The sequence below is a fragment of the Protobothrops mucrosquamatus genome, unplaced genomic scaffold (genome assembly GCF_001527695.2).
Source record: "Protobothrops mucrosquamatus isolate PMUCROS unplaced genomic scaffold, P.Mucros_1.0 scaffold115, whole genome shotgun sequence".
In the NCBI taxonomy this organism is placed as follows: domain Eukaryota; kingdom Metazoa; phylum Chordata; class Lepidosauria; order Squamata; family Viperidae; genus Protobothrops; species Protobothrops mucrosquamatus.
Window position 1 is genome coordinate 1,736,237 of NW_015386487.1, and position 22,282 is coordinate 1,758,518.

General features: G+C 48.2%; 1 protein-coding gene across 1 annotated transcript in view; it reads left to right on the forward strand.

Moving 5' to 3' along the window:
* The window catches only part of DSCAML1 (DS cell adhesion molecule like 1), a 111,779-nt gene extending 89,497 nt beyond the window's left edge, over window positions 1-22,282 (forward strand). The window contains exons 14-31 of the mRNA XM_029283512.1: window positions 860-930; window positions 4,519-4,759; window positions 6,127-6,273; window positions 7,547-7,702; window positions 8,833-8,972; window positions 13,006-13,159; window positions 13,240-13,357; window positions 13,438-13,601; window positions 13,769-13,867; window positions 15,176-15,364; window positions 16,636-16,923; window positions 17,026-17,181; window positions 17,917-17,947; window positions 18,042-18,160; window positions 18,539-18,691; window positions 19,611-19,805; window positions 20,798-21,109; window positions 21,799-22,282. Of these exons, the coding sequence (XP_029139345.1) occupies window positions 860-930; window positions 4,519-4,759; window positions 6,127-6,273; window positions 7,547-7,702; window positions 8,833-8,972; window positions 13,006-13,159; window positions 13,240-13,357; window positions 13,438-13,601; window positions 13,769-13,867; window positions 15,176-15,364; window positions 16,636-16,923; window positions 17,026-17,181; window positions 17,917-17,947; window positions 18,042-18,160; window positions 18,539-18,691; window positions 19,611-19,805; window positions 20,798-21,109; window positions 21,799-22,241 (3,176 nt within the window). The 3' untranslated portion in view covers window positions 22,242-22,282. The remainder of the gene's footprint in view (window positions 1-859; window positions 931-4,518; window positions 4,760-6,126; window positions 6,274-7,546; window positions 7,703-8,832; window positions 8,973-13,005; window positions 13,160-13,239; window positions 13,358-13,437; window positions 13,602-13,768; window positions 13,868-15,175; window positions 15,365-16,635; window positions 16,924-17,025; window positions 17,182-17,916; window positions 17,948-18,041; window positions 18,161-18,538; window positions 18,692-19,610; window positions 19,806-20,797; window positions 21,110-21,798) is intronic.

Here is a 22,282-nt window from a genome sequence, read left to right on the forward strand (position 1 = left end):
GTGATTCCGGATCTCCCCTCCTTCCGCCGCGCCCTCAAGACCTGGCTGTTTCAGCAGGCAGGACTGGCCTAGGGGTAATTTTAAATTGGTTTTAATTGAATTTTAGTAGTGCGGCCGATTCGAATATTTATTTTTAATTTATCTTAGATTTGTATTTTGTATAATTGTTTTAACTGGCTGTAAGCCGCCCTGAGTCCTCTGGGAGAAGGGCGGGGTATAAATGAAATAAATCTTAAATCTTAAATCTTAAAATCTTCCTTGACGCAAAAGCCATTTGCTTGTTTTCTTGGGCTGGTGCTATCAGGAAGCTCCCTTCCTGAGCTGAGCTGTGGGCCAATCGGGTTAATCTGTTCTTCAGAAAGAACTGGGCCTGGTCTCTCTTTAAAAGCTTGCCTAGTATATTGTACAATAAAAACATTGGTTGAATGGAATCTATCTGATGAAATGACTCATATCAAAATAAACAGGTCTGTCTTCCAAAATGCCACAGAATAATTATTTTTCAATATAGGGTATCATCTCCAGCATTCTCTGAGGTTCACTTTTTGAACTGAAGAACTTTGTGGGTTTTCCAGTTGCTCTGTTGCTTGCTGTCTTCACTACCGGTCTTTCCCCACCCTATCCCTTTCATAGCAAGCTAAAGCAACTTCTGCTATCTCTGAAATCTGTAGAACAGATGCCTAAATTCATCCCACTAGGTCTTTTTTTCCTTGGCATTTCAGAGGCATGAGCCACAGGTATGCAAAGCCACTGTCAGAAATACTTCACATTCAGGCACTTCTTTTCTCTACCTTTAAAGAACTGGGAATAAAGAAAGAATCTGACTGTGCCACGTGTAATGTGATTTCCACTCTTTCAGCTCCTGATGGTCCCCCACTAGATGTCACCTTGCAGCCAATGACATCCCAAAGCATCCAGGTCACCTGGAAGGCAAGTATGTGTGTTCCATGCTTGAAGGAGGGCTGGGATCAGTGGCACTTCTTATTTATTTGAACTACAAAAATAACAGCTTATGACCAGGCATGGTCCATCGGCTGATGTGGTGCAGAAGGTGCTCTTGTCCTTTCCCCAGGAGACACATATGAGAAGGCTGGCCCCATCCTTGCTCCTATTTTGAAGCTCTGGGCCTTTGACATCTGAAGCAACCAGAGAGGGATGAAATGGTGATGCAGCCCAGAGGGGGGCAATGTGGGAAAGACCCTGTGGCTCTAGTATTTAGCCCACCAGCCTTTGCTGCTGGCCTGTAATGCTCTGAAGTTCGTGTGGGTCACTACAGAGCCTCTGTTTCAGTTGTGCTGAACTGAAGAGGACTTACAAGAAGGCATTCAACTCCTTGGCATGTGATTGGATAATCAAATGCCTAGAAATAATAACAGCCAGTAGAAACATCAGAAATTTTGTGCAAAGATCAATGGCACAATGGAAGACATGGTTGCCGGTCAATTATGATGGACCGGGAGAAGTTAATATCAAGAGAGGAGTCTTTCAAGGAGATTCACTATCACCAATACTATTTGTCATTGCACTGATTCCTTTTTCAACAATACTGAACAAATTAGGCCATGGGTATTAAACATTAAAAACATCTGCCAGGTTCTCCCACCTCCTTTACATGGATGAGCTGAAGCTGTAAGGAAAAACATAATCTGAAATAGAATTTATGCTCAGCACTGTCCATATATACAACCACAAAACTTTAGTGGAGTTTGGAATGGACAAATGTGCATCTTACCATCAACATGAGAAAAAAAGTGAAAACTAAAGGAATCAAGATATCCTATGGAAATAACTCTGGAGCCTGGATGAAGATGATCACTACAAATACTTGGGCATCTTTCAAACTGACAATAACACCTACACTGAAGTAAAGAAGAAGGTTAAACATAAATACATGATTAGAGTGAAGAAGATCTTAAAATCCAAACTCAATAGAGGAAATACTATCAAGGCAATTAGCATCTGGGCAATTCCTGTCATAGATACACAGCTGGAATAGTAGACTGGACTCAAGCAGAACTAAACGCCCTGGATAGGAACGCCAGAAAAATAATGGTAATGAATTATGCCCTTCATTCACACATACTGTAGGTGTTGACAGACTTTACTTATCAAGGAAAATAAGTGAGCATGGAATGTTGCAAGTACGCCAGACAGCTGAAGAAGAAAAAAGGGCATTGGAAGAATCTCTGAAACACAGTGAAGAAGATGCATTGAAACGAGTATACTAGGAAGGCTTACTGAAGACGGGAGAGACCAAACTGGCCTACAATGGACCAAATGAAGAATGAAAAAAAAACATTGCAAATATTACTTGGCCAGTACATTAAAAAAAAGCTAGCAGGCAAAGCAGGTAACAACAAGCCCTGGCAATGGCTAAGAACAGGAAAGCTGAAGAAAGAGACAGAGGACATAATTCTGGCTGCCCAAGACTAAGCCTTAAGAACAAAAGCATGCACAGCCAGAATTGAGAAGACAATAATACACAGCAAATGCTGCCTCTGCAAAAAGGCTGAATAAAGAGGAGGGGGTCAATTTATTTTCCAAAGCACCAGAAGACAAGACAAGAAACAACGGATGGAAACTAACCAAGGAGAGAAGAAACCTGGAATTAAGGAGAAACTTCCTAACAGTGAGGACAATTGACCAGTGGAACAGCTTGCCTCCAGATGTTATGGGTACTTCATCACTCAAGGTTTTTAAGAAGAGACTGGACAGTCATTTGTCTGAAATGATATAGGGTCTCCTGCTTGAGCAGGGGGCTGGACTAGAAGACCTCCAAGGTCCCTTCCAGCTCTATTCTAATTGATTGAAACTGGACCACCTAGTTAGCTGCTGCAAAAAGATCATGCAGACTGAGTGCAAACAATGGCATGACACAATACCAATAATAGAAGATCTAATAATAATAATAATAAAGTTGGAAGGGACCTTGGAGGTCATCTAGTCCAACCCCCTGCTCAGGCAGGAAACCCTATACCATTTCAGACAAATGGCTGTCCAATCTCTTCTTAAAAACTTCCAGTGTTGGAGCATTCACCACTTCTGGAGGCAAGTTGTTCCACTGGTTAATTGTTCTAACTGTCAGGAAGTTTCTCCTTAGATCTGGGACATTAGAATTCAAACAGATAAGCACCTGCTACAAAACAATCCAAACTTAACAATCGTTGATAAGAAGACAAAAAAGTCTGGATAGGGGACACGGCGATACCTAGAGACAGCAGAAGAGAAGAACTGGAGAAAATCACAAAACATAAAGACCTGCAAATAGAAGTAGAACAACTGGCAAAAGAAAGCAAAGCACCAATATATGCCTTAAGTGTAATCTCAAAATATCTGGAGCACCCCTTGAACACCACTGGCATTGAAAAAATCCCCATCAGTCAATTGCAAAGGCAGCTTCCCTAACCCTAACCTTTAACACAGAGGTCCCCAACCCCCAAGTCATAGCTCACTACCGGGCCTTCAGCTGTTTGGAATCGGACTGTGGGAGTGGTGGGCAAGCATGCACGTGTGCATCCCCACTTGTGTGAGCAGCAGCTGAACACGTGTATGCATGGTACATTTGTGTGAGCAGTGTGCATGCATGCCCGCCACTCACACAAATGGAGCTGCATGCATGCGTTGCCACTGCTCCCATGGAACCATCCCCTCCCCTGCCGGTCCGCAAGGCTGGGAAGGTTGGGGAACTCTGCTTTAATGCCCTCAAACAACATCTGCCTATCCCAGGTTCTTGAGAGGATTCGATAGATAAAAATGCCAAATCTAAACATCTGGCTGACTGTGTGACCAACCATAATGATAATTTATTAAATTTACATGCCATCTGACTCCCAGTGCCCAACTCCCAGCAACTCTGAGTGGTTATTTTGAAAATAAATAGATAAATATATTTTTTAATTTATTTATTTTTAAATATTGAGGAGAGAACTTTATTTGCAGAAAGTCCTTCAGTTGAACGACTGGATTTAATATCTGAGGCAGGGGCTTCCTTTTTGGCCTGCAAGGAGCTTACACTGTCTTAAGAGGAAGGTAAAAATGAGAGTGCTCTTGGCTCGTACTAAAACCAGCCAGCCTTCTTGGTGGGGTCTTGGCCTCAGGGGTCCTGCTCCTCATCTCAGAGTGCTTTCTTCCCAAGATACTGGCTGAGTGCTGGAGAGGGCTTCCACCTGTCCACTTTTTCTGTTTGTCCCTCTTTTTGGATCTGTACCAAAAGGAAGACCAACTCTTCTGCCTTTCTCGTGTTGGTGCTTCCATTGCCAGCTGGGATCCTGTCATCCAGAGCATGTGAATGTAAGGAGGGCAGGCTACACTGATGGCTTGGTAGACTCTTGGGCCATTTGAACAAGCCTGCATATCAGCTGGTTGAAACTGGGATGGGAATGCAGGCAGTTAACATTTAGATGGTTGGATAGGGGAGTCACTCCCCTCTCTCGTCCTGAATCTGCCTGCCATGCTCTGACTCTGCCCTGGACTCTCTCCCCTATTTTTACTCCTCCTCTTTACTCACCCACCTCGTAGGCCCCAAAGAAAGAACTCCAGAATGGGGTTATCCGGGGCTACCAGATTGGCTATCGAGAGAACAGCCCAGGAAGCAGTGGGCAGTACAGCATTGTGGAGATGAAGGCCACGGGGGACAGTGAAGTCTACACCCTTGACAACTTGAAGAAATTTGCCCAGTATGGTGTGGTGGTGCAGGCCTTCAACCGGGCAGGCACTGGCCCCTCGTCTAGTGAAATCAATGCCACCACACTGGAGGATGGTAAGTCCTGGCAATTTCTTGGCTTCTCAGCGGCTGTTACATTTTATTTCAGTCCAGCCAGTCTTTCCTGCAAATGGCATCCTTCCACCCAAAGCTGCTACTATCTTTCCAAAGGCAGGCCTGTTTCTGTTTTCCATACATAAGAGGGTTTGTTTGTTTCATCATCAGGAGGCAGAGATGTTAGGCAAAGTTGGGTTTTATTATGTTTTAGACATTTTGGGGTTCTAGGTGCGTACAAATAGGTGGCAATTTCTGTGGGAGCTAAAATAAATGGTGGTCACTATTCTGTGATGGTCACCATTAGAACAAGTGTGTGAGACTGAGTGAGTGGGAGAGAGTGAGCCTTCCCTTCCCTTTTCAAAATCGGCAAAGGATACAATTCTGGACCTGGAATGCCTCCTCCCTCTTTCTCATTCTCTCTCTCTCCTTCCCCCCCCCCCCAGTATTAGTGTGGCATCTGGAGATGAAAGGGCCTGTGTAGGCTGCCTGTCTGATTTCAGTGACTGTGCTCCTCCTTACCCCAGGGGCACCCTGGGCCTTCCTTGAATGCCATTCTGGTGAGAGCCTGAAGTGTGCCATCCTTCAACACCCTAGTCTGGACTGGCGAGGGTAACTTTGAGTCTCTCCAGGGCTCCCTTGTGCAGCTGCCACCCCGTCTCTGAGCTCTCCACCCACAATACCTTGTGCAGAATGCAGCCTGTGACCCTGCCAAGGAGTAGCCCTGTTGTGCCCACAGCTGCCCCCGTTTCCTCTGGAGATTCTCCACAGGTTTTCATGGGCTAAGAGATCAGCACTTGGAAAACAAAATAGAAGTTTCTTCCTCACTGGTTCAGCAATTTTTCATACTTAATTAAGACCCTCATTAGTCTGTCAAAGCAGCATCATTTCCTGCCTAGATTAGCACTCCTCCTGGGGTATTCAAGAGCCCCTGTTTTAGCAATAGTGTTATTTCCCATAATTATATTACCTTCATTTTCTTCAAACGGATTCTCTATTAGTTTATAACACCAGCCTCTAATTACACCATGCGTTCGGCTTTACACCTAAATAAACTGAAACAATCATCCTTTTCCGAGTGGATCATTAGGATGATATATCATCATTTAAATGCTCATAAAAATTAGAGATCTGTCTTTGGGGGGCAGCAGGTTCTCATTACCTCTACCCCAATCACTCGCTGAGTCTTGCCTTCTTCAAGCAACTGCACAGCTTTGCGGGTCTAGTGGAAAATGCCATGGCAGAGGCCTCATCCTGGGACTCTGGGGAGCATGGATGGATTGGCAAATTAATCTGTCCACCTGTTTGAAAGAACGGCCAAGGGGCTATGGCAACCAAGGGTATCCCTTTGCATGTATTTCCCTGTTCAGTTCCCAGCCAGCCCCCTGAAAACGTGAGGGCCTTGTCCATCACCTCTGATGTGGCCGTCATCTCATGGTCCGAACCCCCTCGGAGCACCCTCAATGGCATCTTGAAGGGCTATCGGGTCATCTTCTGGTCTCTCTACATGGATGGTGGTGAGTTGGGAGCAATGTGCTCATTTCATTTTCATTAATTGAATTTAGTGTAGTATCATATCTGGAGGGCAGAAGGCTATTTTTCCTCCACTAACACATCAGAACTTCAGATAGTTCATGTCAGAACTGATGTTCTTCCTACCCTCTAACTGGATACTGGAAGCCAAGCTGGTGCTACCTGTCACTCAATGCCCCTGACACCACTGCAAGATAAGGGAATCCAACTCCACTCTCCTTTGGGAACCTCTTGTAATTATTTGTCTTGTTCTGATAGCTGGCTCTCGCTGCATTTGGCACAATGGCCCCAGCGCACTTTCTCAGGGATGCCTGGAGTCACTTTGCAGACTGCAGTGCTCCTTAAACTGTCTCCTGCTCAGTGCAAGCAAATAACAGGAAGGACCATTTGGACTGTGGCAGAGAGAGCACATTCCTTTCTGAGCCCCAGATCCTCTCCCAGCTGGGTTTCTGGCAAGTGAACCAGGCTCTGTGCAGGAGCTCCTCGGGTGTGTGTGTGTGGGGGGGGCTCTAAGCCAGTGGTTCTCAATATGGGCCACAGAGGTCCCTGAGGCCATGCCATATTTCTAGGGAGGCACAGTAAGTTTCTGAGGTGGCCTCCTTCCTTACATAAATATTGAAATGTATTACTATTTACACTATATGATACAAATCAGAGTAATAAACAGTACAGGTAGTAAATTACCTTTTGTTTCTAGAGAACAATGATTGTGAGGTGGGGGGGGCATACAGGTAAATGAGGCTCACAAGGGGGCCATGATTAAAAAAAATTGAGAGCAGCTTCTTTCTTTGCTCCCCAACATCCAGGGCAGGCTTACTACTTTTGAGGGTTTTGTGGGATGGTTTATTAGGGGTTCTTTTAGGCTGTAGCAACAACTCTTTGTGTGTGCATAAGAGCCCATGGGAGTGAGTGTGTGCTTCCTTCCACAAAATGTGGCTGACCCTTGAAAGGCTTCCTCTGCTGTTTTCAGGGGCCTTGTGTCCTATGGGGGTGGGGGGAAGCAAGCTGAAGGTGGCAGGGCAGGGTACCACTGCTGTACTGCATCCTGGCTTTGTCCACCTGCCGGATAGCAAGTGGCAGCTCTGTCCCATTTGTGAGCCTTGGGGCAGCCTCCAGTCAGATCCCTAGGCTCTTTCCCCACTTCTGTGCTGGAGGCTTGCTGGGCAAATCAAGCCACGGCAGGCTGAGTTGGGAGGCTTTGGAGGGCAGCGGGAGCCTTGCCTGCCTCTGCACAGAGTGTTCTTGCTTCCTGAACAGAGTGGGGGGAGATGCAGAATGTCACCACCACTCGGGAGCGAGCAGAGCTGCGGGGCATGGAGAAGTTCACCAACTACAGTGTGCAGGTTCTGGCCTACACCCAGGCAGGTGATGGGGTCCGCAGCAACGTCCTCCACATCCAGACTAAAGAAGACAGTGAGTGTCTGCAGCTGAGGTCTATGAAACTGGATAGAATGGGGGTGGGTGGGGCAGCATCTGTTCCTTGGCCTGTGTAGAGCTCTCCCACAGCGTCTGTACAGGGGACAGATGTCCTCTTTGGGGTGTGGATGATTCTGCTGTGCTATGGCTCCATAGGGCCCACTCTGGTGGCCTGGGGCTTCACTTCTCCTCTTTTCCTCCCTCCCTCTGGAGTTGGGGAAACTCCAGAGTTTTTTACCCCACTTATCTCAGTTATGTGGCCTGACTCACTGCAGTCAGAGGGCTTGGCTTGTTTCTGTTGTGACTCTGGACCTGGACCTCTGATCTCCCTCCTGGGAGGAGACTGTCCTGCTGTCTGAAAGATGCCCTGAGTCAGGGGCTGCTGGGTGTTGGAGGGCCTAGAGAAGCCAGGGGGCCAGAAGGCTTAGAAGGATAGAGACCTGCAGGGCGGAAGGGAATCAGAGTCCATACAGGGAGAGCAACCCATCGAAGGACCAGAAAACAGCCTCTGGAGCACATGCTGGCTTTGGCCAGCCTGCCTTTTTGATCCATCTCAGAGTTGGAAAGGGGTGCTTCACCTGGGTTGCGCTCTAGTGGTTCGGGGGGGGGAATTGTAGAGGCTGGTGAAGAGCATCCAGAAGGAACTGGGATTCCTTTCTAGCTGTGACATGATTTGAATGGTGGGTTGGATTGGTACTGGGGACACCCAGGTGAAGCCCACCTGGATGGCAGCATTCCGAAGTGTGGGCTGGCCAGCTGATCCCTTCCAGCAGCCTTCCATGCATGGCAAGAGAACATTCTGCTGGAGCCCCACTTCCTCAAACCCTTACTCTACTTGTCTCGGTCGATCAAGAATCTGTCGGAAGCAGACTGGGCTGGAAGCAAGCTGCTGCCAGGACTTTCCCTCTAATGGCAGAAGTTGCTCTAAAGGGAGAAACTGGTGTCCTGCCAGTGAGACCTTTGGTGGCTGGCACAACTGGGGTAAAAGAAGAGGATTGTTCCTTCCCCCCCTCACCCCCAGCAGGGCATTGCAGTGAGTTGTGCTCCTTCCCTCCTGCAACAGCGTGGCTGCAGTGCGGCCCACCTAGAGAGGCCTTGAGAATCATGCCTCTTCTTTCCTCTTGCAGTTCCTGGTCCTCCTGCCGGGATCAAAGCGGTGCCTTCCTCTGCCAGCAGCGTTGTGGTATCTTGGCTGCCACCCTCAAAACCTAATGGGGTTATCCGGAAGTACACCATTTTCTGCTCCAGCCCAGGCTCTGGCCAGCCGGTGAGCAGCTGTGATGGGGCTCCTGGGAGAGTGGGCACGCCATAGTTGCCTGGCCACTAAGCCAGCGGGTTGCCAAGCCTTGTCTGTCCCCTGAAGAGAGGACTGGCCTCAGGTAGCTTTACCCTGGGGATCCTCAGCCCGGGTTGTAATCAGGAGCTGCCAGAAGCAGCCTGCAGTTCGGTGGATCATCTCAATCTATTTTGGACACTAGGATGGGGTAGGAAAGAACAATATGATAGTGGATCAGACCTTTCTCCCGTGGGGTTTTCCCTCCCTCCCCCCTGCCATTGTTTTTCTTTCACCACATTCCATAACTTACAGGCTGACAAATGTATCATTGCTTATTTTACAAAGCAGAAATAGATTTAAATAGCCAGCATTTATTTACTAATTTAACTTAAATCGTGCCTAGTGGCTAACCCCAATAATGCACAAATCTATATTTAAAACACAAGGCATTTAACAACACAGTCAAAGGTAGAGGTCCAATTGTCCCCTCCAGGGTTTCTGTGTTCTCTAAGATGGCCTTGGCTTTTGCTAGAGAGCTGGATGCAAATTAGGAGAGAGTTTTTGGCAGGTTCTGCTCTGAGCTCCCTGCCATAGAATGGACTGATCTACAGGAAAGGCTTTAGAGAGAAAAAAGTGCTTCCCTTCCTGCACAATAGGGTGGCTGCCCCTCAGTCTAGCTGGCCATACACATCTCCTACTTTGGTAGCCGCAGAGAGTAGGATCAGTTAGGATGGTCTGTCTTAGGCCTCTATGGATTTTGCTAGTTTTCAAGCATGTTTTGGGAATTTCCCAGTGATTTGGCAGATAATTTGACCTCAAGCTTAATTGAAGCATGACTACTTCCATGTCCTTAATGCACCAGCAGCTGGTTGAGGTTATCTCAACTGTGTTGGGTTTTGGAGAAGTACCTTCAAGCCACAACAACCTTTTTTGGTTAGTCACATTGAAGATAAAATCACTCATAGCTTCTTGAACTGGACAATGACCAATGAGATGCAGCAATCTGTGCCTTGCAAAATCACGAGAGATTCATTTGAACCATGAACCCCAAGAAGGTTAACAGGGTTTTCTGTGGGATGAACTTTGCCATATGTAGGCTAGCTCCTTGTCCCTCCTGGCTTTTCAGAGTTGCCAAGAGAGGATGATATGAGGAACTGGAGAAATGACAAATGCCTTTTTGAAAGTGGGAATGATATTGCCATGAAGTGAGCATCTGCTTCCAGCCCAAACTTGCCCTTCTTTGGGAAGATTGTAGAAGAAGGCATTGGGGCCCTGGGATGAAGTGGATATGGATTCTAGATTGTGCTCACGCCTGGATAGGGGACACAAGTTGCATTGTTTACTCTTGTGGATGACCTGTAGCAGGACCAGGAAGAACAGTGGTCCTTCTAGAGTTCTCAGCAGCATCCAATGCCATTTGTCATGATATTCTTCTGGAAATTAGTAATAGTCTTTGACAGTGCCTCTCCTCTTTCTTGACCTCTAGGTTTGGTTGGTGGGAAGGAGCCACTCCAACATGGAGAGCCTCTCAACCATTTTTGTTAACATGTATGTGCAACTTGTGGTTTAGGGTGAGGCCTCATTAGCTACCCATTTCCTGTCTCCAGTTGAGCAGAAGATGCAGAGACATCCTGACTCCATCTTTGCAGGGAGGAAACAGATTGCAGAAAGGTGAAGCCCTCTGGTTCTAGATTCCATCTCTTGCATTCCCCTGAAGGAGCAAGTGGACAGTCTGAGGTTCTCCTAGACCTGAATGAGCAGATAAAGGCTGTGGCCAGGAGACCCTTGGCCCAGCTTCAGCTGAGGTGCTACTTGTGGCCTCTTTTGGAGCAGAGGGCTTTGTCAACAGTGACTCATGCCATTATCTTCTGGCATTTGGACTACTATAATCATGAAGGCTACCTTGAAGATTATTTAGAAGTTACGGTTGATGCAAAAGGCAGCTGCCCACATACTAACAGGGGAAATCTGTTGTTGTTGACTAATACCAATATTGTGAAAGCTATCCCAGTTGTTAGTTTGTCTCTAGGCCAATTCAGTTTGGTGGTGATTACTTGTAAAGTCCTTCGTGGTTCAGGCTCAGATTGCATTCAAAACTGCTGGCTGCAAGTAAAAGCCCCCAGTGCCAGCAGGCCAAGAGGGCATGCTGCAGCCCACCCACCCCATTAAGGCCACATGATTACATGATAGAGTTAGAGCTTTTAGTTGTAAAAGCTTCACTCTAAAATAGCTTTCCATCTGAGCTTAGGATGCTCCCTATTGTCCCTAGAAAGGCTGTGAAGATGGTCTTCTCCTGTAGAGACTTCGAGGCAGCTGTCCTGGTAATACTGATTTCAAATTTGATTTATGCCAATATGAATATGATTTTACAATTCTTGTGTATCATCATTTCACTATTTTTAGGAGGCTGTGACCCATCTTGTAATAAACAAACAAACACACAAACAAACAAATAAATACAACAGAAGCATCTTCTATAGAACAGGCTGCTGCCCCTCTGGTCGGTTGCTACTTCTGGTCCTTGCAGGACACGGGCTCTTTTGTTCCGTCTCGTGTAGTTGTACCAGTGGCAGCAGCAACACAGAAATGGATGCAGCCCAGACCTTAGTTGGCCCCCAAAGCTTCCTGGCAACATTCAAGCTCTGTTAGCTTGGAAAGGAGGGCGGGGACAGCATTTGCTTATCAAAATCGCTTTCTGCAGTTCATTTTAACATCTGAGCCCTTCGTTTCCAGGGCAACACAATCTTTTCATCAAAGCAACTGGTGAAGCTGCTGGGATCTGATATTGTTTCCTTGGCATCTTGTCAAGGCTGCCATTTGGCTTAAAATTGTGCATGCAATGCAATATTTATGCTTGCATATTTAAACATTGGTTATATTGAAGTATTCTGCCTGTGGATCTATGAGTTCCAAGCATGCTAAAACAAAACTGTTTGGGCACAGAGGTGAGATATTTGTCTGCCAGTCAGGCTTGGCATTGGCCTTGATGGAGCTTTCCAGGCAGCCGCATGTGCCCACAGGTGGCAGCTCTGGGAAGTTGTGGCAGCCTTGAATCTGGAATGCAAGACTTCCCCAGGGAGGGGGAGGGGAGAGCCTCCCTTCCTCCTGACCCCAGAGAGGAGCCCAGATGCTGAGAACCTGAGGGCTCTGTGGGGGGCCTGCCTGCCTGGCTCCACCTCGGGCCACAGTTTAAAAGTGGTCCAGCCAGACAACCTGGACGCTCTGTCAAATCAGCAATCAGTGCAAGTCCCAGCAGCCTGAAGCCTCTCTTGAACAGGCATTTCCTCTGCTTGCCCAGATCCGTCTTGCAAGAGTCAGAAGCAGGGCGTGCTGGGAGTTGTGAGTTGTAATAGGGCAACAAACACACAAGTAGGTACCATCTGTCAGCTCCAGGCCAATGTAAACCTTGTGTTCTGATTGCCCAAGAGACAGGGTGAGGTCCAGGACCTCAGAGCTGAGGTCTGAGTTATTTCTCCCTTTAGGTTCTTGTAAACAGCAGAGATTGGGGCTATTTAACCTGTTTATAAAAGAGCCCAAGTTAGAAGTCAAAAGTGAAGTTGCCCCTATTTTTTGCTTAAAACAGAAACAGGCACTGAAGAAATCCAAAAGTATCTGTCTAGCTTGAAGAAATGGGGAGTAAATAATAAATTTGGTCCATTGTAGAAAGAATAACCTATCTGCACAAATGTATGAGATCTTGTAGAAGTTGAGGAAAGCTCTTAGGGAAAAGCCTTTCTCCTAAGACCAGAAAGCAGGGGAGTTTCAGGGAAGCCAAGTTGTTGAGATTTTGGACAGTCCAAGAAGGAAATGAAGGTGTATATCAACGAGGGCCCCTAAACCCAAGAAAGGCAAATTTAGCAATGGCTCAGGAGTTGCTAGTGCGGGCTGCTAATGCTGCCTCCAGCGCCACAGGCCTATGGGTGGCAGCTATTGGGGTACATGGGCTCCCGAGAGGCCTCCACTGGGCAAGCAGGAAAGCAGACTGATCCAGCTGCAGGCCTGTTCTCCTTCGGTTCTCCTGCAGGCTCCCAGCGAATATGAAACAAGTCCGGAGCAGCTTTTCTATCGCATTGCACACCTGAACCGCGGGCAACAGTACCTGCTCTGGGTTGCCGCTGTCACCTCTGCAGGGCGGGGCAACATGAGCGAGAAAGTCACCATTGAGCCTGCTGGAAAAGGTTTGGCAGTGGAACGGGGAGCGCCTGGCAGTTCAGCTGCTGTGGACCCCCCGCCATGTCACCCTCCCCCTCTTTTGCAGCTCCAGCCAAGATCATCTCATTTGGGGGCACAGTTACCACCCCTTGGATGAAAGATGTACGACTGCCATGCAGTTCAGTGGGGGATCCCCTCCCAGCTGTGAAGTGGACTAAAGACAGGTATTTTTTGCCAAGGGGGAGGGGCTTGGAAGGTCTCTGGCCAGACCATGCCTTTCTAATGTTCAGGTTTTCTTTTGCAGTGATGATTCGGCTATTCCGGTCATTTTGGATGGTCATCGTCAGATCCAGTCCAACGGCACCCTGATTCTGCGTTCTGTGAAAGCAGAGGACTCAGGCTATTACACTTGCACTGCCACAAATACCTGGGGATTTGATACCATCATTGTCAACTTGCTGGTGCAAGGTGAGTTATCAGAAGGAACTCCCCTCCCCCCCGGGGAGGATTTTGTCTTTAGGATAAAGGACTGCCTAACTTCCCTGCCCCAGAGTGCCCAGCTTTGCGAACTCCTACAGCTGAATGTGGAGGAGCCGGGTGACAAGGAAGCTGACCCAAATGGCCTTCCCTTTCAGTCCCTCCAGATCAGCCCCGGCTGATGGTGTCCAAGACTTCGGCTTCATCTATCACCTTGGCATGGATCCCTGGTGACAATGGTGGCAGCTCCATCCGAGGCAAGTTGAAGGAGGGTGGCTGCGCTTGCTGGATAGACAGACAAAGCTTGGCTGTTCCTGAATGTCTCCCCAACTCTGTCTCCCCTTCCTTCTCTGGGTTTGGGCCTTTTTTCTGCAGGGTGGGCTCTTGGTCTTCTGGGCGCAGCTGCCTCATGTTGCTGTGGCCAAAGACTTAGCAAGGGAGGCTGGTATTGGGTGAAGGCATTCTTTTGAGGAGCACTAAATGGCTCCTTGGCTCTGTGAAATACTCCTTAGAGCTTCATCTGAGGTTGTGTGTCTGTGTAAGCTCCAAACAGTTCCGACTGCAGCTTATTTAGCAAAGGCAGGGCAGGGCAGGCAGTTCCTTCTTACCTGAGCTCAGGTTCTTTGTGCCTCCCCAACCAGCTTGTTTAGGGAGGAGGAGGAGGAGGAGGAGGAGGAAGTTCCTATCCTTCATTTTTATTTCACAACAGGGCTATAGTTTGGTAGGGTTGAAAGGTAGCAGCTGGTGGAAGATTAGGCCGAAATCAGTGGAGATTCCAAGATGCATTTCCCCAGTCTCGGCCTGATTCCTGGCGTGAAGCTGTGTGCCAGTGCCGCCTTGTTCATCCGCTTCAGTGCCCTCAGGGAAACAATGGCAGCCCCAGAAGAAGAAGTGAAGGGAGTCTTCACATTGCAATTAATTAAACTCATGGAAATACTGTAATTACAAGGCAGTCTCCCTAGCCAGCAGCATTTGCTGGATGTGTTTCCTTTTAATTGAAACAGCCAGAAGTGCTGCGGTGCAACTGATGGGGGTAGAATCCTCTGCCTGGACTGATTCATTGCTTGGTTGGGGGCAGTGGGGGGGTTGTGACTTCCAAGAGCAGCAAGTGGAGGAGCAGGAAGAGAGCTGGAAAAAGGATGGGCATGGAAGAGCACAACTGAAAGAGCCATTTTCTACTTCATGGCTCGTGGAGGGGGAGAGGGTGGCAGCAGGTCCCCAACTGCCCGAATGGAACCTCCCTCTCTGGCACAAGCACACATGTGTAGGAACCACACTCCTCCTTGGTGACATGCACAGATGGGCCCTGAGACAGCCTGCATCTTCTTGTTTGGCTTTGCTTATTGAGATGGCTGTCTAGAAGGCTGGGCACCCAATGGAAGATTTGCGGTTTCTTTTTTTGGAGGAGACCCCCGGCTGTCCTGGGGCATGGGGCAGGGGGGGAGGCTTCAGGGACTTAAGCCTGAGCTGCTGGCATGAACGGGGGAGGGTGCAAGGAGATGGCAGAGGCTTCTGCTGCATGGACTCCCCTTCTCCAAATTGCTCCCTTTGCTGCACCTCTGCAGGCTTTGTGCTCCAGTACTCAGTGGATAATAGTGAGGAGTGGAAGGACGTGTTAATTGCTTCCGCAGAGCGCTCCTTCAAGCTGGGCAGCCTGAAATGCGGGACCTGGTACAAGGTGAAGCTGGCAGCCAAGAACAGCGTTGGAGCTGGCCGCATCAGTGAGATCATTGAGGCCAAGACCCACGGCAGAGGTGACTGGTGCCTGGGGCTGGGGGAGGAGCCAGGCAGCAGCTTGGGAGCCTCTGGCCAGGAGGAAGGAAGGAAGGAAGGAAGGAAGGAAGGAAGGAAGGAAGGAAGGAAGGGAGCCTTGCAGAGTGGATGTTGGGATTTGTTCAGAGGAAGACCGAGAGGCTTTCTTAGAGTTGGAGTTAATTGGGAAGGAAAGACTTCAGAGAGGGAAATTGTGGTTCCCACACACATTTTAACAAATTATGCATAAAAACGCTGTCCATCCTGACTTTCTTCTGGCCTGGAGCTCATCTGAAGGAGGAACAGCCTTCTGTGGGAATATTTCACCCTGGCCTCCTAAGGAACTCATTTTAAACAAAGCAGACAAGTTTATTATAATGGTTTGCAGTCAGCCTCAAAGGTTTCAAAGGTTTGTCAATTTCAGGAATGCCAGAGAGAAGTGCATCACCTGAAGCCTAACTGAAATATTAACCCATCAAGTTGATTGCAAGCTTGGTGCGGATCTTAGCAGACCATTTAGGATCAAAGCTACTGTGAATTTTCTTGTATTAAGGAGGCCTCCTAATGAATACAGGATCCTTATGGAAGAATCATGAACACTTTTCCCTTTAAATTCTGCCGTGACTTTGTCTGTAGAAAAAAAAAGCGTTGCTTTCCCCAAACCAAGAAAATTAGAAAAAGCATTTAGATAGCCCTCTATCTCCCCCCCATTTTTCCTTCTTTTCTGGAGATATTTTGAACATTTGAACTTCAATTACTAATAATTTAAATAATTTTTATATTGCTAGCAATGAATATGGATGCTGTGCAGGCTGCAACTCAAAAAATATTATTTCAATATTTTTGGGGAGGGAAAAGGGAAATTAATTAACCCCTTTTTAGAGGGGGGAGCTGATCCTTTGTGAGGAAGGGTCTCTGATATATCTCTGCAGCAGGTCATCTGCCATTGCACAGCTGGGAAAGGGCAGCTGCCTGAGGAGCCTGGCTGAAGGGAACACCTGCCCAGACTGGGCTACTGTGATGGCAGACAGCTCATGGAGAGCATCTTGGGAGCTCTGGGTTTTGTAGTGCCTAAATTGATGATGATGATGATGATGATGATGATGATGATGATACTTAATGTGTGTGCTCTACATTTTATTGGTTAGCGGGTTAGGCAGCACACTTTAAGGGAACATACGTCATGAAAAAAATCCTTGGTGCCTCTTTCCAGAACCTGGCAAACTGCTCTATTCTATTCTGCCCAAGCTCACCTGCTTCCTTCTCCTTGTAGAACCGTCTTTCAATAAGGACCAACATCTGTTCACCCACATCAACTCCACCCATGCCAGGCTGAGCCTGCAAGGCTGGAACAATGGGGGCTGCCCCATTGTAGCCATCATCCTGGAGTTCCGGCCCAAAAGCACCTGGGCTTGGCAGAGCCTGCGAGCCAATTATTCCAGTGAAGTCTTTCTGACTGACCTGCACGAAGCCACTTGGTATGAGCTGCGCATGAAAGTATGCAACAGTGCCGGCTGTGGCAATGAGACCCTGCAGTTTGCCACCCTGGACTACGATGGCAGTGAGTGTGGATTGGCTGGGGGAGTTTAGAAGCCCCCGTTCCCTGTGGGTCGGGCTTTTTCAGGGGGTGCACAGATTGTACTTTGATGCTTCTTCTGCACAGGCACTATTCCGCCTATTAAGTCTGCACAAGGAGAAGGAGATGATGTCAAGAAGCTTTTCACCATCGCTTGCCCTGTCATCTTGGCCACACTTGGTGTGGCGTTGCTCTTTGTCGTTCGAAAGAAGCGGAAGGAAAAACGTCTGAAGCGTTTGCGAGGTGAATGTTTGGTTCTTGGGAATCCCTTTTCAACAGCCAGGAGAGAAACCCCAGGGCCAGATGAGCCTGAGCAGGTATCAATCTGGCTTTCCCCTCTAGAGGATTCGATCCCTGCAGCTGCCTATGTAGGTGGGGCTGGTGGGAGAAAGGTGGGTGCTGCAGGATAGGACCCTCATTAGAGCTGGCGGTACAGATAGTCCTTGACTTACAACCACAGTTGCGACTTGACTTGAAAATTCATAGTTAAGGGGCGCAGACTTTAAGTGAGGCCTGACAGGACAATTACAGTCTCTTTTGCTGCAATCGTTACTTGAACATCATGTGATCATGATTTGCAACCTTCCCTACCAGCTTCCCCATTGACTTTGCTTGTCAGAAGCTGGTTGGGAAGGACACCAATGGTGGGTGCGGGAGCTGCAACTGTCAGTTGCCAAGCACCCAAATTGCATTCAGGTGACTGTAAAGAGGCTGCGACAATCGTAAGTACAAGTGCTGGTCATAAGTCACTTTTTCAGTGCTGTCGTCACTAAAGGAACACTGGTAAGTCGAGGGCTACCTGCATAGGCATGCACCCCTCTTTGTTCTTTCCTTTAGCCTTAGCTCCCCATAGAGAGGGAGAGCTAAGAGCACCCACGGTGACCTCGTGGCCTGATTCAAGCTGCACAAGAGCAGCCGGGGCAGAGGGCTGTTGCTTCTGCTGCCCCCATTCAGGCCTCTCTGCTCTTTCCCTTGCAGATGCCAAGAGTTTGGCTGAAATGCTTATCAGGTAGGTAACCACATTCAAATCTTGTTGGTTAGCATTTCAATGCAGAGTGGATACAGACGACCTCCAGTCCCAATTGTCTCCTTCTCCTTTGCAGTAAGAATAATCGTAGCTTTGACACGCCTGTGAAGGGTCCTCCCCAAGGCCCTCGGCTGCACATCGACATCCCCCGGGTTCAGCTGCTCATCGAGGACAAGGAGGGGATCAAGCAGATTGGTGAGCGGCTTTGCTTCACCTCCCAGTTTAGGGGCCTGGCCTTATCCCCAGAGCTGCCTCCTTTGCATTTCGCCCTCGTCCAATTACTCTCCCTGGCTCTGGGAATGGGGTCGCTTTTCGTGCAGATGTGACTGCAGTCCTAGGTGGAGTCAGGGTTCTCTCCTTCCCAGATCAACTGGGTTGAATAGTGTTTTGAGACTCCTGGCAAGCATTTTGGGTGTGGCCAAATGCGGGTGCCGGTCTTCCTCTCTACCCCCAATGAGGCTCTAAGAACATAAAGGGACACACTCCAACTCTGTGGACTTCTGTCGAGATGGGGGTTATTGCTTCTTAGCCATACCAGGGTGGGATGTCATTATCCAAATTTATTTCCCATAGGAGATGACAAAGCAACAGTCCCAGTCTCTGACCCAGAATTCAACCAGACTGTCAATCCACAAACCTTCTGCACAGGGGTGTCACTACACCATCCAGCACTGATCCAGAACACGGGGCCTTTGATTGATATGTCTGACATCCGCCCTGGCACAAGTAAGCACTGCAGACAATCCTCCACTCTGGCCCCAGCAGGAAAAAGATCAGAGGTCTTCGCTCAAGCAGAGACACTTTAAAGCAAATGCCTCTGAAGGCAGACGATCAGTAGGCATGGAGGGAGGGAAGAGGTCTCTGGGGGACCCTTGGCCCTACTTGTAGCCAAATTCTCTGACTCTACTAAAGTTTCATTTCTCACAGTAACCAGCTCTGGTAAGAGGCTTTGAATCGTGTGACTATGTTAACCTAAACTGACAGTACTGGAACGGTGAGGTTGTGAGAACTTGACCATTTATGCCCTTTATCTGCTTTTAGTGATTTCAGGTCTTGCCTCCCCAAAGTTTAAAGGGATCTAATGAACACTGGTCTGTCTGGCCCTTCTCTGCCCTCTGATGGTTCTATCTGACCTACATGCCAGGGCCTGTTTTATCTCCTGTGTGCCTTGCTCAAGCCCACAGGTAGCACTCCAGTCAGCCCCATAGCTGCCCCACTCTTCCCTGACTGGTTCATCTCCTCCAGCTGCTCAGCACTTTCCTATCCCCCGTCTTGTCCTCACGCACCAATGGTTTTGTGTTTGGTTTGCTGCCTCTGGCCAGAGAATGGGCCTTCTAGATCCAGGCCTGGTCCGTGTTTTGATCTGTGTCATGTTCCATCTCATACACTGCACATGACATATTCAGTACATGGAATGCTGCATACATCCCATGACTATATTCAAAGAGGGGGAGAGAGAGAATGATCTGCAAGTACAAAAAAACATTTTAGATACAAGGCATCGCCGATGTAAAAATGAAACGGTCGGTGAGAAACTACTACAGCAACTACATGAGGCAGATTTCAGCCCAGTCTCATAAGGTCCAATCTACACAGTTCTTATTTCTCCTTCCAAAGGCAGAACGGCAGCCATTTTCTTTTGCAGATCCTGTTTCAAGGAAAAGTGTGAAATCTACACACAGTACCCGGAACAGATACTCCAGCCAGTGGACTCTCACCAAGTGCCAGGCCTCCACGCCAGCACGGACTCTGGCCTCTGACTGGAGAGCAGTTGGCTCCCAGCATGGCATCACAGTGACTGAAAGTGACAGTTTCAGTGCTAGTTTGTCCCAGGACACAGGTGAGTTGAGTTATAGCCACAAAGCACAGCCTTCCAAATCCAGCTGCAGTTTGTTGTGCCCGGCCACCCCAGAACTTCCAAGAGATAAAAATTGAGGCTCACTCTTCTTTCCGCATATTTTGCGGAGGTTTTATTTGCTTATTTTAATTTATATGCATACAGAGAAACTAGATTCTTATTTAATTTAATGTGTTATTCCACAAAATAACACATTAAATTAAAAACAACAAAAATTATAACATAAACCAGGCTAATTCTACTAATAGCTACTACCCCCTTTCATGCATCATCACACCAAGGAATGTCACTCACAACTTCTATTATACATCAAAGACTTGACAAAATAGTCAGATCTAAGTAGCTCTTCTGAACACCAGCAGCTTGTTCACATCTGAATTCAGGTGCAGGACCAGGAGAGGGGCAGCATGGTGCCTTATTGTGGGGTTGAAAGGGTATCCTTCCTTTTGGAGCTTAGTGAACAGATAGAAGCTTCTGGGAGAGCTCATTGCAGGAGTTAAATCAAGAGGTGATGAAGAAATAAGTAGCTGTGAACAGATAACTTCTTATCCAGAAAGTGTTGTTACTAACATACAAAATGGAGTTGCACAAAAACTTTCCTAGCCACAGCTGCCTTCTACCCCTTGAGCAGATGTTGCAAATCCAAGAGGATCTCTTTATTTCTGAAGCATTTGGGGCTTAGGGAGCATGACCCTGTCCAGAAGAAAAGATGGGATACCACTGGCTTCCAATGTCGCATCCACTCATTTCTTATCAGGATTGAACTTGAGTTTGTTTGTTCCTGCCCAGATCTTCAAAGATTCTGAGATAATATCTCCACCATGTCTCTTCTTTGGCTCCAGAGTTAGGAAGTGCAGGAACTGACTTCATGCATTCCCAGCTGTTTCAGCTTAGCAAAGGAGAGTGGGAGAGCAATCAACTGGCTTGCAGGTTGTCCTGGCAGGGTTTGCATTGTCTCCCTCTTGTTTCCACAGACAAAGGCCGAAACAGCATGGTGTCCACAGAGAGTGCCTCATCCACTTATGAAGAGTTGGCTCGGGCTTATGAGCATGCCAAGTTAGAGGAGCAGCTGCAGCATGCCAAGTTTGAAATCACAGAGTGCTTCATTTCTGACAGCTCCTCTGACCAGATGACCACTGGCACCAATGAGAATGCTGACAGCATGACTTCCATGAGCACTCCCTCTGAGCCAGGCATCTGCCGCTTCACAGCCTCTCCTCCCAAACCACAAGACAGTGACCGCGGCAAGGGTGTAGCTGTGCCTATCCCTCATCGAGCAAATAAAAGTGAGCTATGATGCAGCTGCTGCCTTTTGGTGCCCCAAATGAAGAGCTCAGCCCCAAATAGCGACAGCATTTAGGCTTGTATACTGCCCCGTAACACTTTACAGCACACTCTGGGTAGTTTACAATGTCAGCATACTGCCCCCAACAATCTGGATCCTCATTTTACTGACCTTGGAAGGATGGAAGGCTGAGTCAACCTTGAGCCAGTCAGGATCGAACTCCAGGCTGTGGGCAAAGTCTGCCTCCAATGCTGCACTTTAGCCACTGTGCCACTAGCAGCTCTTGATTGCAGCTCTTCATGAGGCAGCTCAGGACAGTCTTCCCATAAAGTGTTTGAATGAGCTTGGATAGTGGAATGGGAGGCACTCTGTGCAGGGAAGAGCAACCAACCTTCAAGCTAGGTAGTCAGAGCCAGTCTGAGAGCTTTAGAAATGGGGATGGTAATGCTTGCTCCAGAGAGCTGGGGGTCTGAAGGGGATGTGGGGAGGGAGTGCTGATGCTTTCCAGTCGCAGAGTGGCTGGATCTTTAGACTTCTTTCACCTGCTTTGCCTTTTCCCTGAAGGAGTTGCTTGTTTTCAGTGGACTGGCTGAATTTTTTCTCTGGTCCTGTTGCATCCCATTTATACTTGAGTAACCTTGGGGCTCCTCCTGGCCCCACCTCTGCTCACCCTTTTTCTACCTTTTACAGGTGACTACTGCAACCTGCCTTTGTATATGAAATCTGAAACGTTCTTCCGCAAGCCAGACCTTCAAGACCCTTGTCCTGTAGTGCCACCCCGGGAAGCCTCCATACGAAATCTGGCTCGGACCTATCACACACAAGCCAGACACTTGACTTTAGATGCCAGCAGCAAAGCCTCGGCTGCACCACACACAACTGCAGCCACCACCTTACCTCAGAGAACTCTTGCCATGCCAGGCTCAGCCAGTGGTGCCCCTCCTGCTGCTCCCACTGTTGCTCCTGCCCCGGTCCCTGAACCTAGCCCGGGTCCTACTGCTGAGCCACGCTTGCCTACGCATAGCAAAATTGGGGGGTCCAAAGACTCACTATTAGAAATGAGCACATCTGGCGTGGGGAGGCCACAGAAGCAGGGAACTGGTGCCTACTCCAAATCCTATACGCTGGTCTAGAGTGGGTAGGAAGGACAGATGTGGCTCTTTCTCCAAGTCAT